The 21412-nt window shown below is 43.7% G+C and overlaps 2 protein-coding genes and 1 long non-coding RNA gene across 6 annotated transcripts in view; 1 reads left to right on the top strand and 2 right to left on the bottom strand.

Annotated features, from left to right (window-relative positions):
• Myo5c (myosin VC) overlaps positions 1-3076 on the bottom strand; it is a 60353-nt gene extending 57277 nt beyond the window's left edge. The window contains 1 exon segment of the mRNA XM_042687682.1: positions 2995-3076. Coding sequence (XP_042543616.1) covers positions 2995-3021 — 27 coding nt within the window. The 5' untranslated portion in view covers positions 3022-3076.
• A 6139-nt stretch (positions 3077-9215) lies between these two features.
• Positions 9216-19491, top strand: LOC122114351. The gene is made up of 3 exons (XR_006148568.1): positions 9216-9947; positions 18315-18317; positions 19481-19491. It is a non-coding gene; the product is annotated as an uncharacterized LOC122114351 (long non-coding RNA).
• Myo5a (myosin VA) overlaps positions 10730-21412 on the bottom strand; it is a 126834-nt gene continuing 116151 nt past the window's right edge. For all 4 annotated transcript variants that reach the window (XM_042687448.1, XM_042687446.1, XM_042687447.1 and 1 more), the window contains 6 exons: positions 18251-18340; positions 15529-15679; positions 13317-13599; positions 12117-12291; positions 11383-11463; positions 10730-11060 (listed from right to left, as the gene is read on the bottom strand). In XM_042687448.1, coding sequence (XP_042543382.1) covers positions 10908-11060; positions 11383-11463; positions 12117-12291; positions 13317-13599; positions 15529-15679; positions 18251-18340 — 933 coding nt within the window. In that variant the 3' untranslated portion in view covers positions 10730-10907. The remainder of the gene's footprint in view (positions 11061-11382; positions 11464-12116; positions 12292-13316; positions 13600-15528; positions 15680-18250; positions 18341-21412) is intronic.

Consider the following 21412-nt stretch of genomic DNA (forward strand, 5'->3'; position numbering starts at 1 on the left):
ACAAGGACACGGCTGTACCTGACTTCCTTAAACACCTCCCTCAATCCTGATCCTGCTGTTCCCTCTCAAAGCCTCCCCAACGTCCGCTCTAAAGCCCATAGCCAACCTTCGGCAACCACTCTCCTGCTCTTCTCAGCTGGGGCCCACCAGGGGCCTCCTGTAAGCCTCAGGATCGCAATCCTGGCACTTTTCTCACTTCTCGCCAATCACAGAACTCCAGTGTAGACTTGCTATGGATTTTTAATCTCTGAGCTTCCCCCAAGTACAGGGCTGTGAGTGTAGAGAGGGTTGTGGGCAGTGTGTCTTCAACACTAATGCAGGAAGGGAGATTAGACAGGCCCAGGCAGGGGGCAGAGAGATAAAGGGGTGGTGGTGAGCGGTACCCTTAAGTCCACGGGGGAACTGACTGCCAGTGGGGACCCCAGAACAGCCCACCTGTCACCCTGAAGCAGGGTCACTGTTGGTCTCTGGATACAGAGTGGGGTTTCAGGTTGTTCCAATGCATTGATTGTATGGAAAGCATACCACTGATGGTTCAGTGAGGCCCAGGGTGCCAGGCACACAACACTGACTCAGGATATGCGCATGGGCTGGCAGCCTACGAGTGAGCTAGTTAGTGAGAGAAGGTCAGCCATCTTGTTGTCTTCTTTCTCTGGGGTTCTCATGCTCTTTTCCATCCAAGAGTGTCTCCGTGTAACTCTACCACCATAGCTTTCCTATGTTGGGCTTGGGACTCAGTATTTAATAAATATTTGAGGTTTGAGGCTCTTGAAGACAGAGGAGCTCACACCTGTACATTTTGCTTCAGGGGGAAAAAAAAAGTTGTTCTTTAAAAATAGGTTAATCATTGACAGTTTTATCTGTCTACAAATAGTAACTTCAAGGAATAGTTTGTTTTGTTTTGGATGGTACTGGGGATTGTACTCAGGGCCTTGTGCTAGACAAGAGCTCCACCACTTGAGCCACACCTCCTGCAATTTATTATTTGGGGGGGGGTTTGTGTGCCAATCCTAGGGTTTAAACTCTAAGCCTGGGTCCTGTCCCTCCCTTGAGCTTTGTTGCTCAAGGCTAGTACTCTACCACTTGAGCCACAACTCCACTTTTGACTTTTTTTGGTGCTTAATTGAAGATAAGTCTCAAGGACTTTCGTGCCTAAGCTGGATTTGAACCACAATCCTCAGATCTCAGTCTCCTGAGCAGTAGGATTACAGGTACCCGCCATTGGCTCCCAGCCCCATTTCTTTTTTTCTTCTCTTCCTCTGTCTGCCAATAGAGTCTGGTTACCTTTTGCCCAGGCAGGCTTTGGACTGGGATCCTCTTATTTTCACCTCCCAAGTAGCTGGGATTACGGGTTTGTACTAACATACCCAGCATTAAGAATAGTTTTGTTCAAGAATTTTCTTCTACAATAGTAATGTGAGGATTTGAGAAGCACTGTTGGCAAAAAATATTCTAGAGCAAAAAGAGGGCAGTTTCCGCCTCCAATCCTAGGTACTTACGAACCTTAGCTCTGAAGATCTTGGTTTGAAGCCAACCCAGGCAGACAAATCAAAAAGAACTTTTACCTCTAGTTAACCACCAAAAATCTAGAAGTGGAGCTGTGGCCCAAGTGCTAAAGCTCTAGCCTTGAGCAAAAAAGCCAAATGAGAGGAGGCAGCCCTCAGTTCAAGCTCTAGAACTGGCACAAACAAAGAGCAATTCAAACACTGGACAGTGTTAGGATTCTAGCTGAGATTTTTAGTGCACTAGAGAGAAAATCCTGTTCTCTTTGGATTGCATTTATAATATTATCAGTCAAGCAAAATAGAAGAAAAAGTTTGCTTAAGCCATTGAAGAGTTTTATAGTAATCTTTTACAGTGGATCTATAGCTAAAAGGACTTTGAAAATTTATAAAATTAGGTTAGAGTGGTAGAGCACCTGCTTAACAAGAGTGAAGCCCTGAGTTTAAACCCCAGTACAATAATAATATATACATTATAATTATAATTATTAAGAGATCATGTATGTGCGAGGGAAAAATGAATGGATTCTAGTCTTCCCCACTTAAATTGGGAGACAGCAAGTTTTCGACATATGGGTGTAAGGGCTTTTATGACAATCTCCCTCCAATTATTTTGCCAAAAGCACCAACACATACATTACCCCAGTCATCACCCAGCTCATCTTAGAGGGAGCCCGGTGGGGAATGCACCCCATCCTAGGTCAGGGCTGGAACTCTAGGCGTCAGAGGAACACTCACTCAGGTGTGTCCTCCTGTCAGAGACACCACACAAAGTCAGTATCCCTCTTGGCTCCTGAGGGGCCCTCAACCTCCAGGGAGGGGTGCGCTCTATCTCTGTCATCCCAGGAAACTCAACCCAGGAACTTGACCAGAGTCTCCAGGACTTAATGTTCTAGAAAACAATGATCAATACCAGGGCCCAGTTTTTTTTTTTCTAGGGGAGCATGAGGATCGGGTAGATTACAGACCCTGTGGGTGTTGGGGGTACGGTGGTGGTGGTGTGGCTGGTGACAGCGGGTGTGGTGACGGTAGTAGTGGCAAGTGCAGTAGTGGTCTGTCCGGTGGTGGCAGCAGGTGCCGTGGTAATGGTGGTGATGGCTGTGGTGGTGACAGGCAGGTCTGGCTGTAGCAGCAGTGGGTGTGGTTGAGATGGTGGGGGGGGTCTGTGGGAAGGGGGGTCTGGGTGGTGGTGATGAGTTTGGTGTGGTGGTGGTGGATGTGGTGTCGTGTGGTTGAGGTGGCGGCGGCGGGAAGGCCCAAGTGTGTCAGGCCCGGGAGATGGGGCCACCTGAGCGCACGCAGGACCTCTGGGCCTGGAGGAGCCCCCCCAGGCGGCAGCCGCGCCCCGGCCTTCCTCCCCGGGTGGCCGGGCGTCGTCTCCAGTCCCGCGCCAGGTGTCCGGGAGCGGCCCGGGCACCGGTCCCGTCAGCGTGGCGCGGAGCCGGCGTCCCCTCACCCACGCGCCCTCCTCGGGCCGGGGGGACCCCCTTACCTGTGTGTACAGCTCGGCCACCGCCATGGGCCAAGGACGCGGAGCCCGTGGACCGCAGAATCGGTCCGGTGCTCGCCGGGTCGCCTCCCGCCCCGCCGCCGCTGCCGCCGCCGCCGCCGCCCGGCTCCCAAGCCCAGAACTTTTCTGTGGAGCAGACGCGCACTTTTCCCAGCGCCCGCGGCGAGGGGCGGGGGACGGAGACACCTGATTGGCTCAGGCGGCTGGAAGGCCGCGCTGTCATTGGCCGAGGCCGCGCGCTAAAGCTGGTCCACCTGGCGGGAGCCACGCCCGCCCTCAGAGGGCAGCAGGCCGCGCGGGCTAGCTCCCAGGTAAGCCGCAGGTGTTCCGGAATGTATGGGGGGGGGGGGCGGGAAAGAGAGGGGAAGATTGCATTGCGGTTCTGGGCATATAACCACTACACTGAAAACCCACGGGAACTATTATGTCTAGCCACTCTCCATTTATACACACACACACACACATATATGTTATATGTTACATATATATTATATATATATGATACTGTACAGAGGGGTTACAGTTACATGGCCACTCTCCATTTTTATTCATTCTTTTTTTAAAATTTTTACTGTGCCAGTACTTGGGTTTGAATTCAAGGTCTGGGGCGGTCCCTTAGCTTGTGTGTTCAAGGCTGGTGTTCTACCTCTTGAACTGCACCTTCCACTTGCAGCTTTTTGTGGTTGAGAAGTCCCATCGACTTTTTTGCGGGGGGTTGGCTTCGAACCTCAATCCTCAGATCTGAGCCTCCTGAATAGCTAGGATTACAGGTGTGAATGCCTGGTGCCTTGCTAATATTTGAATAGTTCCCGTTTTTCTCATCTGTGCCAAGCATAACCTTGGAGCGCTTGCTCACATTTTTGCCTTGTGGCTCTCACTTCTACAAGTTGAATCAACTTAGGGTTTTCATAGGTTCTTCCAGCCAGTATCCTGTCCTTCAATTACCATCCATCCAAACTTCTAGTAAGGTATCCCATTGTGCTTTCCAATATAGAGGGGGAACTTGCCAACTTTTAAATTGTTGGGACTGCTTAGGATAATATTGTGTGAAAAGGTTATATTTTGGTTCGCCACCAGTCTTCAGAAAAACCAATTGTTTTAAAATATGATTTATTTGCAAGACACTGACAAACTCCTTTATAGTCATATTTTTATTTGAACAATGCTCAATAATAGCTAGGAGAATACAGCACTAATGACAGACATACTAAGCATAACGTTAGGCAGCTATAAATTTAGCGCAGAAAATGTCATTCTGATATTGTTTTGGTTTTCATTTTAGCATTAAGTGATATCTAGTGAAACCCCATGTTCCAAAGGCTTTTGTTGATATGAGGTGAATTACTTACATTCTAATAAATGTCATAGGAGATATGCTTGAATGGGTGGTTTAAAACTAGAGTTTGTTGGTAATGCCTCTCACATCTCAGTATTTCTGCTTCCTTTCCAATGGATGAGTATTTCACCTCAGAGTGGTTCAGAGATTTAAATATAGCATGTTTTCCTGGGCGAGTCAAAGAATCCTTTCTCCAGATCCAACAACAAAAAAGACTTTTTGGGGAAAAAAACCCTGCAATGTCCAATTCTAATGTCCAATTTCAATCTAGTTCAAAGGGATGTGTTTCATAGCAAGTAAATAGTTAATAATCAAAATACAATGTTAAATGTCATGAGCTCATTTCTGTGCAAGATCATTAGAACAATTTCAATTTCTCAAAGATACAAAAAAAGTCAAATTCTAGAATCCCACAAAAATACATAACTAGGTATCATAAATCACAATACATATCCACATTTAAATGAGGAGGGGGGGAGAAGCCATCAATCGATGGAAAAAATACTGACTCCAGTGATTAAGAGAAGCTAAAGCGTAGGCTACAATTTTTATTACACATAGAAACAATAAAATAATTGAAACCATTGGCTCCACAGAATGCATGAAAATGTACTGACCGACCAGCATAAAATTGTTTCAACTTTAAAAACAAAACATTTTCTGCATGTTTCAACTTTAAAAACAAAACATTTTCTTTCAAATATTTCCAATAATATTACAACACTAAGAAATGTTAGTCATTTTCACACATTCTGAATCTAATTTTGTCCATGAAGTTAAACTAATATATTTACGTAGACCAAATTATAAAATGAAAATGTAGAAAATGCATTTTGAAAGTATTTAAAATAGTGCTTTTTTAGTTCATGACCTATTGAGAAATCTACTGTAATTCCAAGTTGATTTGTTAAATTTAGGATAGTTCCATGGGTTAGAATTTATAGAGTTACTTTCTTCTATCAACTTTTTATATTGTAACATAACATTCTTAAATGGCTTTTAAAGGGAAAGATTTAGAATTGTACCTTTTACTTTTATTGAGAAGAAATTAGTGAAAAACAAGACATTCAAGCATTATGAACACTAACTCATTTCCACACTTCTAGATACATTCATGTCCTTACTTGTTACCCAGACATACTAACCCAGAACTTCTCCAAGTCAGCAGAGCCAGTGGACTCTAAGAGACTGTTGCTGTCCAGAATCCAAATCTCTGTTTGGAAATGACAGAAAGCAAAGGGAGGAGAAAGCAACAGTTGTGGGGGGCAGGGAGGGGGAGAGGAGATGATGTAGGAAGAGGAGAAAGGAATTCATAGTTGGAAGCCACACTCAATCTAAATCTTCACAAAACCTTGAGAAAGCAGAACAATAGATCCCTTAGAGAGGACAAGTCTGGTGACCTTAAGGCAGCTCTAGGAGGGAAGGGAGCAATAGGGTTAAGGCGGCCCTCACAGCACAGCCTGAGAACAGTTAACAATGCACTTCCATGAACATGGGCAACTCTAATACCAGAGCCTCTCTAATGCGCATGCACACACCACATCTCCTAGCTCCAGGCATACACCGACTTGTATATGGCCTGCCTGGTGAACAGCCCTCAGACAGCCTGCTGTCCTGGGCTCAGGGTGAAGGACTCACACTGGGGATTCTGGTGGCTGCAGGCTTTGCAGCTCACTGGTGGCTCTAACAGGGACCCTGAAGGGCATGTGGAGAGTGACCTTCCTCTGCACTCCAGAGGCTGCCACTGCTTCCTGTCTCTCTGGTTCATCAAGCACACAACTAACAAGTCAATTCCTAAACCCAGAGTTCTGAACAGCCTCCCAGGCTGTCTGATTCACCATCAAAGTCAAACCTAGTTACAGCAGGTAACAAACAGTAAAGAAAATCACCCTGGCACTGGGCAACTTGAAACTAGTCCACTTGTTTAGTCCTATGTACCAAATGCCAACTCTGGTAAAAGAGCACCTCCTAGTGGTCCAGGACACCCATGGCACCAGAGACAGAACAGAACCTCATGACTTGTTCAAAGTTAGTCCCCTGTCCCACACCTGCTACTGCTCCACTTGAGACACAAGTGCTGGAGGCAAACTCCTGTCACTGCCTCAAGGAGCTGCTCTATGTCCTAGCCATGCTGCTGTGAGGAGGACATGAGGTAACACAGGAAGGGCGCCAGTGTGAAGCACATCCAGGCACATGAACTGGCTCTGGAGTACTGCCATCGTCACTAAATTTGGCTCTCTGATTTATCCCAAGTAGACAGCATTGCCCAGGGGACCTTTGATTGACTTCCGAGGAACACTGTGAAATTGGTAACTTTGTGTGTGTGTGTGTGTGTGTGTGTGTGTGTGTGAGAGAGAGAGAGAGAGAGAGACAGACAGACAGACAGACAGAGACACTGAGAGAGACAGATAGACAAGAGGCAGAGACACAGAGAAAGGGAGGAAGGGAGGAAGAGAGAGAAAGGGAGGGAGGGAAGGAGGTAGGAAGAGAAAGGGGGGAGAGGAAGAGAGAAAGCATCCTAGGATAACTTCTCAGGATGGTGGCTGGTCCCCTGTCCCTAGGTTTATCAGAAAAGCAATTTCTCACCCCAATAATGACACTGAAACGCAAAGTATTTTTCACAGCCTCTGGGATTATGTTCCTAAAGACTTGATCTACATTATACATAATTACTCCCCGATAAAGAGTCCATCTCAATTTATCCATTGAAATGGCAGAATAGTAAAGAAAATCATCAAGACGGACAGGAAGCCCATCTCCCATCAGATAAGACGGCTTTGGAAATTTCTGTACTCCTGAACCACAAAGTTGGGTCAGGTACATGGGGGATTTTCAAAACTTCCAAAAGTCATTTTGTAGCTTTGATTCTAGAGTTATTCCCTCTGAGGGGAAGATCTGCTCTAAGGAAGATTGAAGGCTTGGCCTAAGAAAAACAGAGGGAAGGAAAATTCCTTTGGCCTTTTCATTTTGCATTCCTAGAATAAGAGTTGAGCCTGTGGTGAAGGCGAATGGGTATCGGAAGGGGGCTATCAAAGAACTGTTGGAGTTGGCCCTGGTGGCTCGAGCCTATAATCCTAGGTACCCAGGAGGCTGAGATTATGAAGATCATGGTTTGAAGCCAGCTGAGGCAGAAAAGTCTGAGAGATCTGATCTCCAATTAACTAGCAAAAATGCCTAACTGGAGGTGTGGCTCAAGTGGTAGAGTGCCAGCTAAGAGCAAGCAAGACAAGTCAGAGCAAGAGGCCCTGGTTCAAGTTCAAGCCCTGGAACAAGAAACAGAGAAAAAGAACAACTGCTTCCAAGACCTCTTCTTTTGAATCCCCAGTGTATGTCATAGAGAATTACGAACAATCCAATTAGTGATAGAAGTTGAAGAATGTACTGAGGAGAACTGAGAGCAGCAGGGACTTTGCAAAGACTGGCTGGAAGGAAAGTCCCCAGGCAGCCAATGGGGCAATTGGAAATGGAATATCCTCCCTCCATGATCTTCAGTGCACACACTACACAGGCAAGCCAACAGGAGACAGGTACAAGATTAGGTTGAGGGACTCAGAAGGTGAGAGAGAGCAAGAGAGAGAGGGAAGGAAGACAAATCCTCAAACTAGCCCAAGGATACTCGCTTGGCAGAATAGTGTAACTTCAACAGAATAGCTTCTGGATTCATTTACCAGGCGGCCTGAGGCTCCCTGGTGGAAAGATGTTTTTGCAAGAGCAAACCAGAGACGTTCATCCAGATCCCTACCCTAGGGTTCTGGGGAGGCCTCAAAGCAGGAACCCTGGGGTAGCAGGAACTGCGGGGTAGGGGGGAGAGGGAGGAGGGTTGAGAGCTCTGGCCAGGGTACTGAACATGGCTCCAGTTCTCTCCAGAGTAGAAAGATTGAAGGAAGGAGAGAAGGTTCCAGAACACAGAAACTTTTGGACATGTGTCCAGAGTAAGACAGTGGGTGCTGTGGTGTGACCCTGAAGACTGGACAATTTCCAGGGTGTGTGTGGGATATGCTAGCCAGGACTGCTGTGGTCAGCCTACACCCTGGATTTATTAGCAACATCCTATCCATGTCCTGTGGACACAGACTCGGGGATATTGAGTACTAATGAAATGGTTTTAAGCATTAACTACTCTTGGAAGCCACACTGATCACCGGGGACAACCGAGAGAATTAGACAGTATTAGTGTTTTGGGTTGATCCTGTACATAACGAAATGTATTACAATGAAACATATGGCTAGGGGTATAGTGCAGGTAGGTAGAGCATTTATTTGCCTAGCATGAAGTCCTGGGTTTGATCCCCAGCACGGGAGAAAAACAAAAAACTCCACCAAAACAATAAATCAGTACAAGATATAAGAAAAATTACTTAAACTGATTCATTTTCAAATAACACACTTACAGTAAGACTTTCTAAAAGCATGTGCATATATTGAAGAAAGGTGGTAACATAAATGTGTGATTTTACATTCTATTAGGTAATAAAATGAACTGATATGCTTTCCACGCTGGTCTTCCCAACAAAGGATAGAATAGTGAGGACTCTTCTCTAGGAGCCAAGAGTTGAAAGGAGGAAATTTCAGACCTTAGGATAGACCTTAGGAATCAGTGGTTCAAGCTGGACACTGGTTGCTCATGCTTGTATTCCTAGCTACTGAGGAGGCTGAGATCTGAGGATCTGACTGAAGCCAGCCTAGACAAGGAAATCTCCAATTAACCACACACACACACACACACACACACACACACACACACACACACACACACACGCTGAAAGTTAGAGGTGTGGCTCAAGTGGTGGAGCACCAGCCTTGAGCGAAAAAGCTAAGGGACAGTGCTCAGGCCCTGGATTCAAGCCTTAGTACCAGCATTTAAAAAAAAAGAAAAAAAAAAAAAAAAGAAAAATCAGTTGTTCAACTCTCATTTTGTAAACAAGGAAACTGAGGCTCAAATAAGTTAACAGACAGTATTCCTCTTTTAATAACAACATTTATCACTGATTTGAACCTGTTTGACTTTTATAAATAATATTGCACATATGTTAAGAAGATATGTCATATTTTGATAGACCATCTATGAGTTAAATTATATGTCTATTATTATAATTAAAATCAGTATCTACTGAAAGCTAAGGTTTTGCACAACCTGAAAGATTTCTTGTACAAGTTTTCTAGAAAAAAAATGAATAGATTTAATTAGAATTTCAGAATGAAGACTTACAGAATCTGGGTCTTACTGATCCAAATCCTCTGTAAAATTCCACAATATTATATTTCTTATATAACTCTTCCTAAGGTATTTCTAACATGATGCTTTTTTTTTTAAAATTAAAATATCTAGTGGCATCTGAGAACATTTCTAGAAGTTGTAAAGCCTCAAAAACCTGAATTTTAACTAAATATTTCTTATATACCTTCTTTTGCATAATTAATAGGATAATCAAAGTTTTGAGACCTGAATCATGAATAATCTGACAATCCTTTCTAGACAGCGACTGAGATTCATTTCTTAATAAATGAAGAGGCAGAAAGAAAACCCGGCAAGGCTGAATATATGCACTGCGGGAATCAAAGTCTGGAAACAAAAAGGTAAGTCACTTTACAGAACACCGTTATCCTGATGCCATATCCACGCAGGGACAACGAACGACGTAACACGTTGAATAAATAATGACGTCAACAACGGCCACTTTGTCTAATCCTACCCCTAAGTGTCAAGCATTTTGTCACACGTGTCCAGTGACGGCTACTTGTGCAGCTGAGTGTATAGATATTTGCATATAATCCAGTCAAAACCGATCTCATTGAATTGTAAACAGAGTCGATAAAAGAAGCTTATTGTTATAGTGCTCCATAGAAAGACCATTTACATGTTAATAAGTAGCAGCCAGTTAAGATGCTCTGTAAGCTACAGTACAAGTGGACGGACATCTATGCTATAGCAAACCATCATTCTTCCACTATCGGTCTATCACAAGTTACTTGACTGAGTCCACAGATTGCCAGTTGATTTTTTTGGATCCAGTTCAACCAGATCGAACATGATTGCTTCCTAAACTGCTAATGATATGTACTCAATGGCAACTTCCTTTTAGTTCTTCTGTTCAGTTCAGAGGAGGTTGAGGTTGGTACCTTCCTAGTAACAGTTCATATATATATATATATATATATATATATATATATATATATATATATATATGTGTGGAATTTACATAGGTCATACCACTTAAATGCAGTGGAAAATTCATGCTGGCAACTGGTGACCCATTATCTTTCCCCCCTCCTTGTCTTCCTTCCCTCATTCAGATGCAGTAAACTCAGTAAACTGAATGAGGATGAGGGATGCTTAATGAGAACACAGCACACATACAAAAAAAGCCTCTTTTCTTTCAAGTGACAGAAGCATTCTAGGGAGACTTCCAGTTAAATAACTCCTCATTTGAGAGATAATCAGTACTTCTCTTTAAAAATGTATTTTTTTCAGTAGCTCACTGGGGAAACAAAAAAAAAAAAAATGGTTCAAGTCCAGACATTAAGAAATGTCTTGTCACTGTCTGCCTGGACATTGCTTTCAGACCCGTGCGATGAAGCCCAGGCCCAGGCTGGCTGGAATCTGGATAGTTTCTAGGGCAAGGGAAGATGGGTTAAAAGGAAAGGTGACAGGAAAGATGTGCTTAGCATCCATGAGCAGTTGAGGAGAGTCCTTCCTGTCTCGCAAACGCACCTGAGAAGATGGAAGCAAAAAGATAAACAGGCATCAGTGCTTTGAATCTACAAAGGTTTTTCTTTTGGCTACCAAAATTCCTACCAATTTTTTCTACCATTTTTTTTTCCTCATGAAACATGTTCGTTTCTGTTTTAAAATCTCTTCATTAATTTGATCAATAAACTATTATCCAAAAAAAAAAATACAATGATCAAAAGAGTAGCAGAGCACCTATCTTTAAGGAAGACAATATAATAAAAGAAAACTATATTATCAATAACATTGTGAAAGTTTCACTTAGAAGGTGGTTGTTGAAGCAAAAGGAAAAAAACGCTCTTACCTGTATAGTACGAATGAATGATACAGACACTCTTTCTTCAAACTCGTTAACTGGAGTGTACAAATTCAACACTTTGACAATCTGGAAGACATGAAATGATTCAAGGTTTTTTTTTGTTTTTTGTTTTGATATACTAGAAAACACACTGAGCTGGGATTTGGTGACTCATGCCTCTAATTATAGCTATGCAAAAGGCTCCTATCTGAGGATCTTGGTTCAAATCCAGCCTCGGCAGAAGAGTCTGTGAGACTCTTATCTTCAATTACATTTAAAAAAAAAAAGGCAGAAGTAGAGTTATGGCCTAAGTGGAGAGTGCTAGGCCTTGAACAAAAAATCTCAAGGAAAGTACCAAGACCCTGAGTTCAAGCCCCAGGACTGACACCAAAAGCAAAGCAAAACAAAACGAAAAACAGGAAAGAAATCTCAGGAACCATTTACTTACCAAAGAATATGACAATATCAAAGATAATTTTATGGAGTCTAAGCTCCATGAGGATAGGGCGTTTTGTTCTGGATTGTATCCCAGTGTCTGGAACATTTTTGCAGACTATTGTATATAGACACTTGGTATTGGCTTAAGGGTGACTAGAGATGCCTCCTTCCTTCCACATCTATATGGACATACCCCTTCTCTGTCTGGATGAAGTCAGCACAGAGGCAAGGGCAGCAATGTACTCGTCTAGGGGAGGTCTGACTGCCATTTTCCTCCCTCCCTGCCCAGGAAGCTGCTGTACCTGGGCAGTGGTTAGAGCATTACACATGGAGCAGATGGCTTCTGCATCATCATCTGTTTTCTTCTTCACTTGCAGAAGCTGAGCAGCCTGAATGAGAGGCTCTAGGGTCTCTTTGGCCCCGCTGTTCATCAGATTCTTGTCACGTAACCATTCCTCCAGTTGACTGACGTTGTACCTACACCGAAGGGGAAAGAGAGAGAAGAGAGAACAAGAGAGAAAATTTAAATTTACTGAATGCTGTCATAAATGTCTTTAATTTTGTATGTGTGGCTTTGTCAATTAAAGTGACAGGCAATATTTCTGTTCAATTTTCTTACATCTAATCAGCTGTGCTTTAAAATTTAGCATTATCATCACGAGGTTTAGAATCATTATTATGTAAGATTTAAATGACAAGAGAAGATAATTGTCTCAAACAGAAAATGGAACAGAGTCAGCACAGGAAAAGTTACGAAACTTGCTAATGCACAAAATAGAATATATAATGTGGTTCTGTCATCACTAGATGTTTGACCAGAAATTGCTTTCCTGACTCTCTTACAAGATAGCTTCCTTTTGCTGGGTGAGAGTCAATAATTCTCATGTACTCTCTCTTCCTTAAGGCAAACTCCCAACCAGATCCCCTATCAGATGCACCATGCTCAAGCTTTCTTTTTTTTTGGTCCCAGTACTGAGTCAGGGCCTGGGTGCTCTCTCCCTTCGCTAGTTTACTAAAGGCTGATGTTCTACCACTTGAGCCACATCTCTACGTCTGGGTTTTTGGTGGTCAACTGGAGCTAAGTGTCTCAATAACCTGTCCAGATTGGTTTTGAACCACAATCTTCACGTCTCAGTCTGATGAATCGCTAGCACCTTGCTCTGCCAAAGTACATTTCTAAAAGCAATCAGGCACCAGTTTCTTCATTATAATGTAAATATTTCTTATTGCGTGATGGAAAAATACATGATAGGAGAAGAAGTAGCTATGTTCTGTAGGGTTATATTATCTCTCCATTCCTTCGAACAAGTTGGCTTTGCAGGGGAGTGATGCTTCCAGTCACAGTGGGAAAGATCTGTTGACAGGCCCCACCCACCTGCAGTGTGACAGCCAGGCAAGGGGAAGTGGCTCCACAAACAGCTCTTCCTTTGCTGCTGGGAACCAATATGAAGGCACCACCTGGCAGGCTAGATGGGCAGAGACCACAGGCTGTCCAGGCTCACCTGATCTGCATGCCTTTACTCCAGGAGCACATGTCTTTGCGCAGGAGGAGGTTGTTCAGGGTGACGGCCCCCACGATGTAGAACATTTGCTTGGCCACCTGCTTGATAAGTTCTGGGTCCATACCGTGCTGACACATGACTGAGTGGAAGGAGTTGAGCTGTCGGAGTATGGAGTCCAGTGTGTACGTGCCTTCATCAGCAATGCTGGAGGTTCGCTTCCTGAGTCCCGTGGGCTTCACCCCGGACACACCCTGAATCGTCTCATGCTCCAGCATGCCGGACACTGCAGGAGAATTTCAAGTGTTAGAAAAGATTTAGAGGGAAATGTCTCTGGTACCCAGATATATGTCCACATACCCCACAGGCGCTCATGTGCATGCACAAGTGTATACACACACACACACACACACACACACACACACACACACACACAAAGAGGTGTGGGATTGGAAACCTTCATTATTTTAGGTTTCCCACAGCAGTTAGATTTTGGGCTTGCCTCAGTTTCCCAGGGGAGTATGCTCAGCTTCCCTTAGAAAGCTTCTGAGCTGGGTACAATCCTGGTTACTGAGGAGACAGATCTGAGGATTGTGGTTTGAAACCAGCCTGGGAAGGAAAGTATGTGAGACTCGTATCTCCAATTAACCACCAAAGTGCTGGAAGTGGAGAATACCGGCTCAAGCGTTAAAGAGCCAGCCAGACTTATGTGAAAAAGATAAGTGACAGTGCCCAGGGCCTGAGTTCAAGCCCTCGTACCAGCACACACACGAAAAGAAAAGAACCCTTCTGAGATGTTCATTTCCTGCCTAGAGCCCTTCAGAAGCAAGGAACAAGTCCGGTTCTCCTTAATATCTCCTTGTACTAAACTCAACTCTTACAGACCTCATACTGACTCCCAAACTTTGGTTAACGTTGCTGTTATGTAACTGAGATGGAGGCAGTTTAGTGGTCAGCTTCTTGTTCAGCTAATTAAAAACAGATCAAAGTAGAAGGAAGATGGGCTGCCCTTTGCTTCTGTGATACCTCCTATGCTTTGGATGATGGATTGCTTTCAATTCATGGCCTTTAGGGGACAAGTGGACAAATCATAGCCATCTCGAATGGCTTCTTAGTTTTTTATGCTTCCAGCTGGTCAACTGTGAGCCTATGAAAAATTGAAAACTCTGAGCCCTTCTAGAGGAAGCGAAGAAGTAGAAATGTGGAAAATATGGGAAGCTGGAGTAGCTTTACAAAACTGCTGATAATTTGCCTGAAGATAATGATGTCTGGTAACTTGAAAAAAATGACCATTTCCCACCATCAAAATTAGCAGCCTGCAATTCGTACAAGGTCCCTGATTGCTATTTACTCATGCTACACATTCCATAGTTATAGAGCTAGTGTAAAATATGAATGAACACCTGAGTAAGCACACATAGAGAGGGCCAAGCAACCAATCACACACCTAGCTGAAGCTACCTAAATACAAACACACGGGCTGCGAAGGTGGCTCAGTAGTAGAGTGTTTGCCTTGCATGCATGAGACCCTGGGGTTCAATTCCTCAGCACCACATAAGCAGAAAAAGCCGGAAGTGGTGCCGTGGCTCAAGTGGTAGAACTCTAGCCTTGAGCTGAAGAGGTGAGGGACAGAGCCCAGGCCCAGAGTTCAGGCCCCATGACCAACAACAACAACAAAAAATTACAAACACACACCTCAGCTACTCAGCCAATGAGAAGTCACTACCTTCAGTCAGATGGCCTGTAATATTTTCAGCAGGGAGTGTCTGAGACACACTTGCTCTTGTTGGCATGGCGCTTCCCAGCCTTCTTGCCATAGACTGTGAGGTAGTGTACAAGCCCTCTCCAGACTTTGGGGTCTTAGATGGGCCCCTGGGAAGCACTGGGGAGTAGTGTGCTAGTTTAAAGTTTAACGTGTTTTTGAAAATTGGGCCAGGAATAATGTCTGTTGCAGGGTATTAGACATAATCTGATCTTAAGAGAGAAGCATTAATTATTGGAACCCGATGCTACTGTTTCCAGAGTACAGAAGCAGTGATTTCTGTTGCATTTCAGGTACCATGGTTGGGGTTCAGAGGTTACTCAGTTGATTTTCAGCCTGCATCTTACTATTTTATATTCTATGAAAATATACCCCAGGACATTTCCACAGTCCATCCATTCATGGATGGGGGCGTGAGATAGGCTGTGGAGTTCACCAACACTCTAGCCTTACCGATCATTGGCTGAAGGATGTTTTCTAACACCCGCACCAGCTGTTGGTAAATCTGAATGGCCAAGTCACTCAGCACTTGCCGATACTCAGCCAGGTCAAAATTGGTGAGGCAGTGTTCATTCTGGCGAGATGTGTTATGCTTCATGAAGCCCTGAAGTCAAAAAGCGAAGATAATGAAACAGGAAGTCAGGGGTCGTTTCTATCTGGTTTGACAAACTCCAGCTTTCTGAGCATCTTCATGTTCCTTTTCTTTCCCACCCAGGATCCATCTTCATCCCACCCCACCCTGCCCAGTCAGTGACATGAAAATCATTCCCACATGCTGGTGTTTGTTAGCTTCTATCATCTCCCTTTTCTATTTACTTGTTTTTTTTTTTCCTTTTTTTGTGTTTAAAAAAAAAATACATTCTTTTTTTATTTTGGCCACACCCCCTCCAGCATCTGTTGTTATTAGATTTCTTGATTATAGCCATTCTAACTAGGGTGAGGTAGAATCTTTGCATTTCTTTTATGGCCAGAGAAGTTGAGCATTTCTTCATCTGTCTACTGGCCATTCTTATTTCTTCTTCAGAGAAGTTTCTCTTGAAGTCTTTAACCCACTTATTAATGGGGCAGTTGTTTGAGGATTTGCTTTTGGGTGACTTAATTTTTTGAGTTCTAAGTATATTTTAGATATGAGGCCCTGTCCGTTGTATGGCTAGTGAAGATCTTCTCCCTGTCTGTGGGCTTTCTATTGATCTTGCTAGCTATGTACTTTGCCATGCAAAAGCTCTGCAGTTTTTTTTTTTTTTTTTAAAAGAGCTCAGGGACAGCACCCAGGTCCTGAGTTTAAGCCCCATGGCCAACAATTTTAAAAAATACATTCTTATTAATGTGTTTTACTTGTTTCTTTTCCTCCCTTATTTTATTAATTTATATTAGCACTTCTTATTTGCTCTTTTATTTTATTTTATTTTATTTTTTTTGTCGGTCGTGGGGCTTGAACTCTGGGCCTGGGCGCTGTCCCTCAGCTCTTCAGCTCAAGGCGAGCGCTCTACCACTTGAGCTACAGCGCCACTTCCGGTTTTCTGGTGGTTTATTGGAGATAGGAGTCTCACGGTCTCTCCTGCCCGGGCTGGCTTTGAACCGCGATCCTCAGATCTCAGCCTCCTGAGTAGCTAGGATTACAGGCGTGAGCCAACAGCGCCCAGCTTGCTCTTTTATTTTAAAAAATTAGTATAGTTTAGCACTTCTTACTAGTTTTCACTTCACACACATACCTAAGCAACCTAGAGCTAAGCCTTTCCCATCACAATGTTGATAAAACAAATTAGGAAACTTTAACTTAAGAAAAACAATGAGTGTTTAATTCATGAAAGAGCGAGTTTCCTGCCAACACAATGATCTCAAGTACTACTCTCTTAATGTCGGCCCATTCAGCACAGTCCTATTAAATAAGCATTGTACCCAGAGGGGCAGGCATGATGTTGAATAGACCAGCCTCTATACACTGGTAACTAAATGAGCATTTCTTTATTGATATCTCATGAGATCCACAGCATGACTTTCAGTCAGAGCTTAGGACAGGATCTTCTTCAATGGACAGGCAGTTACTTCTTTGCAGTCATTTTGCTTTGACAGATACCTGATAAAAACAACGGCTTGTTTCCTCCTTGTGTCCTACCCTAAGGACCAGGCCTAAACGCAGGTGCTGATGGAGCTTACTCTCTTATTTCTCCACCTTTGTCAGGATGGTTCTCTACCTCTGTGTCAGAAACTGCCGAGCAGCTTCTCTGCCAAGTCTCTCCAGAAAGGATAGGGAGGCATGGAGGCCAGTAAGGACCCCAGGCTTGTTGAGATTGTAAACCGAGAAAGGCTGAGAGGAGTTGGACAAATTGATGAGCCCCACTGAACTTCAGTTTCTTTTCTTTTGTTTTCTTTCTTTTTTCTTTGGCCAGTCCTGGGGCTTGAACTCAGGGTCAGCACTGTCATTAAGCTTCTTTTTTACTCAAGGCTAGCACTCTACCACTTGAGCCATAGCACCACTTCTGATTTTTCTGTGTATGTGGTGCTGAGGAATCGAATCCAGGGCTTCATGCATACTAGGCAACCACTAAGCCACATTCCCACCACCTGAACTTCAGTTTCTATAAACTGGGATTTATTCATATTTTCTGAAGATGTTGTGAAAGTTTAATAACTTAATATATAATAAATGCTGTCAGATTCATATTAAGCAGCCCTTATTTAATAGTAATAGTTTACATGGTTTAACGTGCTGAAGTCTATCAAACAACCAATGAACACAACATCACTACAGACAAAAGTAATCCAAATTTTTGAACACATGATCTTTGATTATATCTTAAGTTTGATCATTTTTAATGATGGTGAGTCAAAACTGATTAATTTCTGCAAAGTTCAATAGTTTAATATTAGTTCTAGACAGACCACTTTGATAGTGACACAAATTTTAATTTCTGATAAGTATTCATTGACTGATGTGTATTTTATTTTTGCTCTGTTTTTTCATAATATATGAAAATCTAAGAGGGAAGAAACTAGTTACTCGTTTATTTGCTTGTAGATAACCAATGCCAACGACCTGACTTTCCAGGCTGCCACTGACTCTGAACTTGGGCTGTAAAATCAACACATGGTCACACATTTTTTGATTTACTAATTTTCCACATAAAGGCCAGAGAAAGGACAGCTTGCCACTTTTATAATCAAGGTTTCTCACCTCTTCTCCACTGTACTGCTTCAAACAGTGCAGAAACCGGCATGTGTTAGAGAGCCAGAAGGAGACAGTTTCAAAATCATCACCTCTTTTCTGAAAGAGAGAAAATGTCTAAATTTGCTTTTTCCTTAGAGAAATAACAACCTGGGGGTGGGGAGGGTGGAAAACAACAAACCCAAAATGCAACAGATATCAAAAGGTTCATTTCTTTCTGACCATTATAAGCATTTTTTTTTTTTTGCTAGTCCTGGGGCTTGAACTCAGGGCCTGGGTACTGTCCCTAAGCTTCTTTTCACCCAAGGCTAGCACTCACTCTACCACTTGAGCAAAAGCACCACTTGTGGCTTTTTCTGTTTATATGGTACTGAGAAATTGAACCCAGAACCCAGGGCTTCATGCATGCTAGACAAGCATTCTACCACTAAGCCACATTCCCAGCCCTGAAAACTATTTTTAAAAATAAATCACATTGCGATCTTACATCAAACTTCACCACCAGCTTCACTGGCTCTTTGCTATTTTTCTTGCCATCAGAAAAGTGTTCCCCTGGGCTGGGAAGGTGGCTCAGTGGTAGAGCTCTTGCCTTGCATGCATGAGGCCCTTGGGTTCGATTCTTCAGCACCATAGAAGCAGAAAAAGCCAGAAGTGGCACTGTGGTTCTAGTGGTAGAGTGATAGTCTTGAGCTGAAGAGCTGAAGGACAGGGCCCAGGCCCAGAGTCCAGGCCCCATGACCCACAAAAAAAAAAAAGGAAAGAAAAGTGTTCCCATGAGTGGGGCATGGAAGCTCACACCTGAAACCCCAGTTACTCTGGAGGAGATTGGGAGGAATGCACTTTGAAGCCAGCCTTGGGAAAAAGTCAGCAAGATCCTATTGAAATAGGCTGGGTGTGTGGGTATATGTCTGCAGTCCTAAATGGGTGGGAGGCCATAGGTACAAGGATCTGAGTCTGGGGTCCCCGTTCTTTTCTGAAAAACCTAAAGAAAAAAATGGCTAGTACTCAGGATGCTGAGATCTGAGGATTGTGATTTGAATCCAGCTGGGGCAGGAAAGTCTGAGACCCTTAGCTCCATTAAACTACTCAGAAAAAGCCAGAAGTGACACTGTGGCTCAAGTGCTACTGCACCAGCCTTAAACACAAAGAGGCTCAGGGACAGCACCCAGGCCCTGAGTTCAAGCCCCAGCACCAGCAAAAAAAAAAAAAAAAGTCTGGGATCATGGCCCCAAGTGGTAGCCCTGAATTCAAATAAGAAAGAAGAGGAGAGGAGAAAAAGAGAGAAACAGAAAGGGAGACAGACAGACAGAGACAGAGACAGAGAGACAGAGAGAGAGACACATGCAGAAAGGGAGAAAGGGAAGGAGAAAGAGAAGAGAAAGAAAGAGATGTGGGAGAGAGAAGAAACAGAGAGAAACAGACACAGAGAGACAGACACAGAGATATTAAAGTTTACCCATTTTCCCACACTAAATTGCCCCTTTATGTAGAAAAAGTTAAAAGCATAAGTAGAATTATACATTTTATAATAAACAATAGGACAAAGAATTTGAAGCACTGAAACCCAGCTTGGATTTAAAATATCCACAACATAACATTTCTGAGCTGGGAGCCAGAGGTGGGTGGTGTGTGGCGCTCCTGTACGGGGCATGTGGGTAGGGCGGGGGTGGGGAGTGCTCTGTGTGTGGGGGGGACCTGGCTCTTTATCAGAATGGGCCACGGTGGGAGGGAGGGACAGCTGTGCCTGAGGCATGGGGAGTGTTTCTCAGAGCTGAGGACAAATGTGTTTTCTTTCCACATGGAGCCCCATTAAAATGAGACAATATTACTTCAGAAAAGATATTTATGAGTTGGAATATTGTGATGTATAGCTATAATGCTAGTGCTCAGGAGGCTGAGGCAGGATGATTATGAGTTCTAGCCCAGTCTCGTCTAGTAAGACCCTATCTCAAAAACCAAAACAAGCAGCCAGGCACCAGTGGCTCATACCTGTAATCCTAGCTACTCAGGAGGCTGAGATCTGAGGATTACGGTTCAAAGCCAGCCCAGGCAGGAAAGTCCAAGAGACTTTTATCTCCAGTAAACCACTAGAAAACCAGAAGTGGTGCCATGGCTCAAGCAGTAGAGTGCTCACCTTGAGCTGAAGAGCGAGAGCAGGGACAGTGCCCAAGCCCCGAGTTCAAGCCCCACAAGCAGAAAACAAACAAACAAGCAAAAAAACAAACAAACCCAACCCTCCCTTGAGTAATCATAGTGGAAAGTAACTACACAGGAAACTGTCCAGCAGACATTGAGACTTGGCATGTGTTAGAAGTTCATGACAGGGGGTAGAGGGAGGGAGGGCCTGGGAAGAGTGAAGCTTCGGGGTGCAGAGTGTCAGGTGGGGAGGGGGAGATAGGTCTGCAGGTGGACGTGGTGATGGCTGTGTAACACGGCAAAATACTTAATGCATGCGACTCCACACTTAAAAAAAAGGCTCAAATGGTGAAGTTTATGTTATGTATATTTTGCTATATAGTTTTTTAGGTTCATGAAAAGACATTTGGATTTGAGAGAGTCCACTGGGCATGTTAACTATGCACTCATCTTCACTGTATATATTCTCATTCAGAATAGATCATCAGGAATGTGGCTTAGTGGTAGCGTGCTTGCCTAGCATGCATTAAGCCCTGGGTTCAATTCCTCAGTACCACATAAACAGAAAGGCCAGAAGTGGTGCTGTGGCTCAAATGGTAGAGTGCTAGCCTTGAGCAAAAGAAGCTCAGTGCCCAGAAGGACAGTGCCCAGGCCCTGAGTTCAAGCCCCAGGACTGGCAAAAACAAAAAACAAAAAAACAAAATGTTCAGAATAGATCATTAGAAGGTCAAATACCAACGGCAGACAATGAGTTAAAACTAAGTATGATGTTAGCTGTTGCTTGTTTTTCCTGGAGTCTGGGGAAGAGGGGACAGGGGGACTTGGTGACTCCTGTGCTGTGGGGAGCTTTCTGCTCAGTTATGTAATGCTGCTGGCTTTTCTGAGTATTCTTTTCCCATGAGCACCTGAGTGTTGCTTCTCACATGGAAACAGCATTTCTGGGAACAGGAAAAATGATGAGATGACTTGGAGAATAACAAGAAAAAAGTTGGAAACGTGTTTTTTGTTGTTTTTCTTTTAAGATCTTCAGAATGC

Source organism: Dipodomys spectabilis, unplaced genomic scaffold, assembly GCF_019054845.1.
Source record: "Dipodomys spectabilis isolate Male_0828 unplaced genomic scaffold, ASM1905484v1 ptg000108l, whole genome shotgun sequence".
NCBI lineage: Eukaryota > Metazoa > Chordata > Mammalia > Rodentia > Heteromyidae > Dipodomys > Dipodomys spectabilis.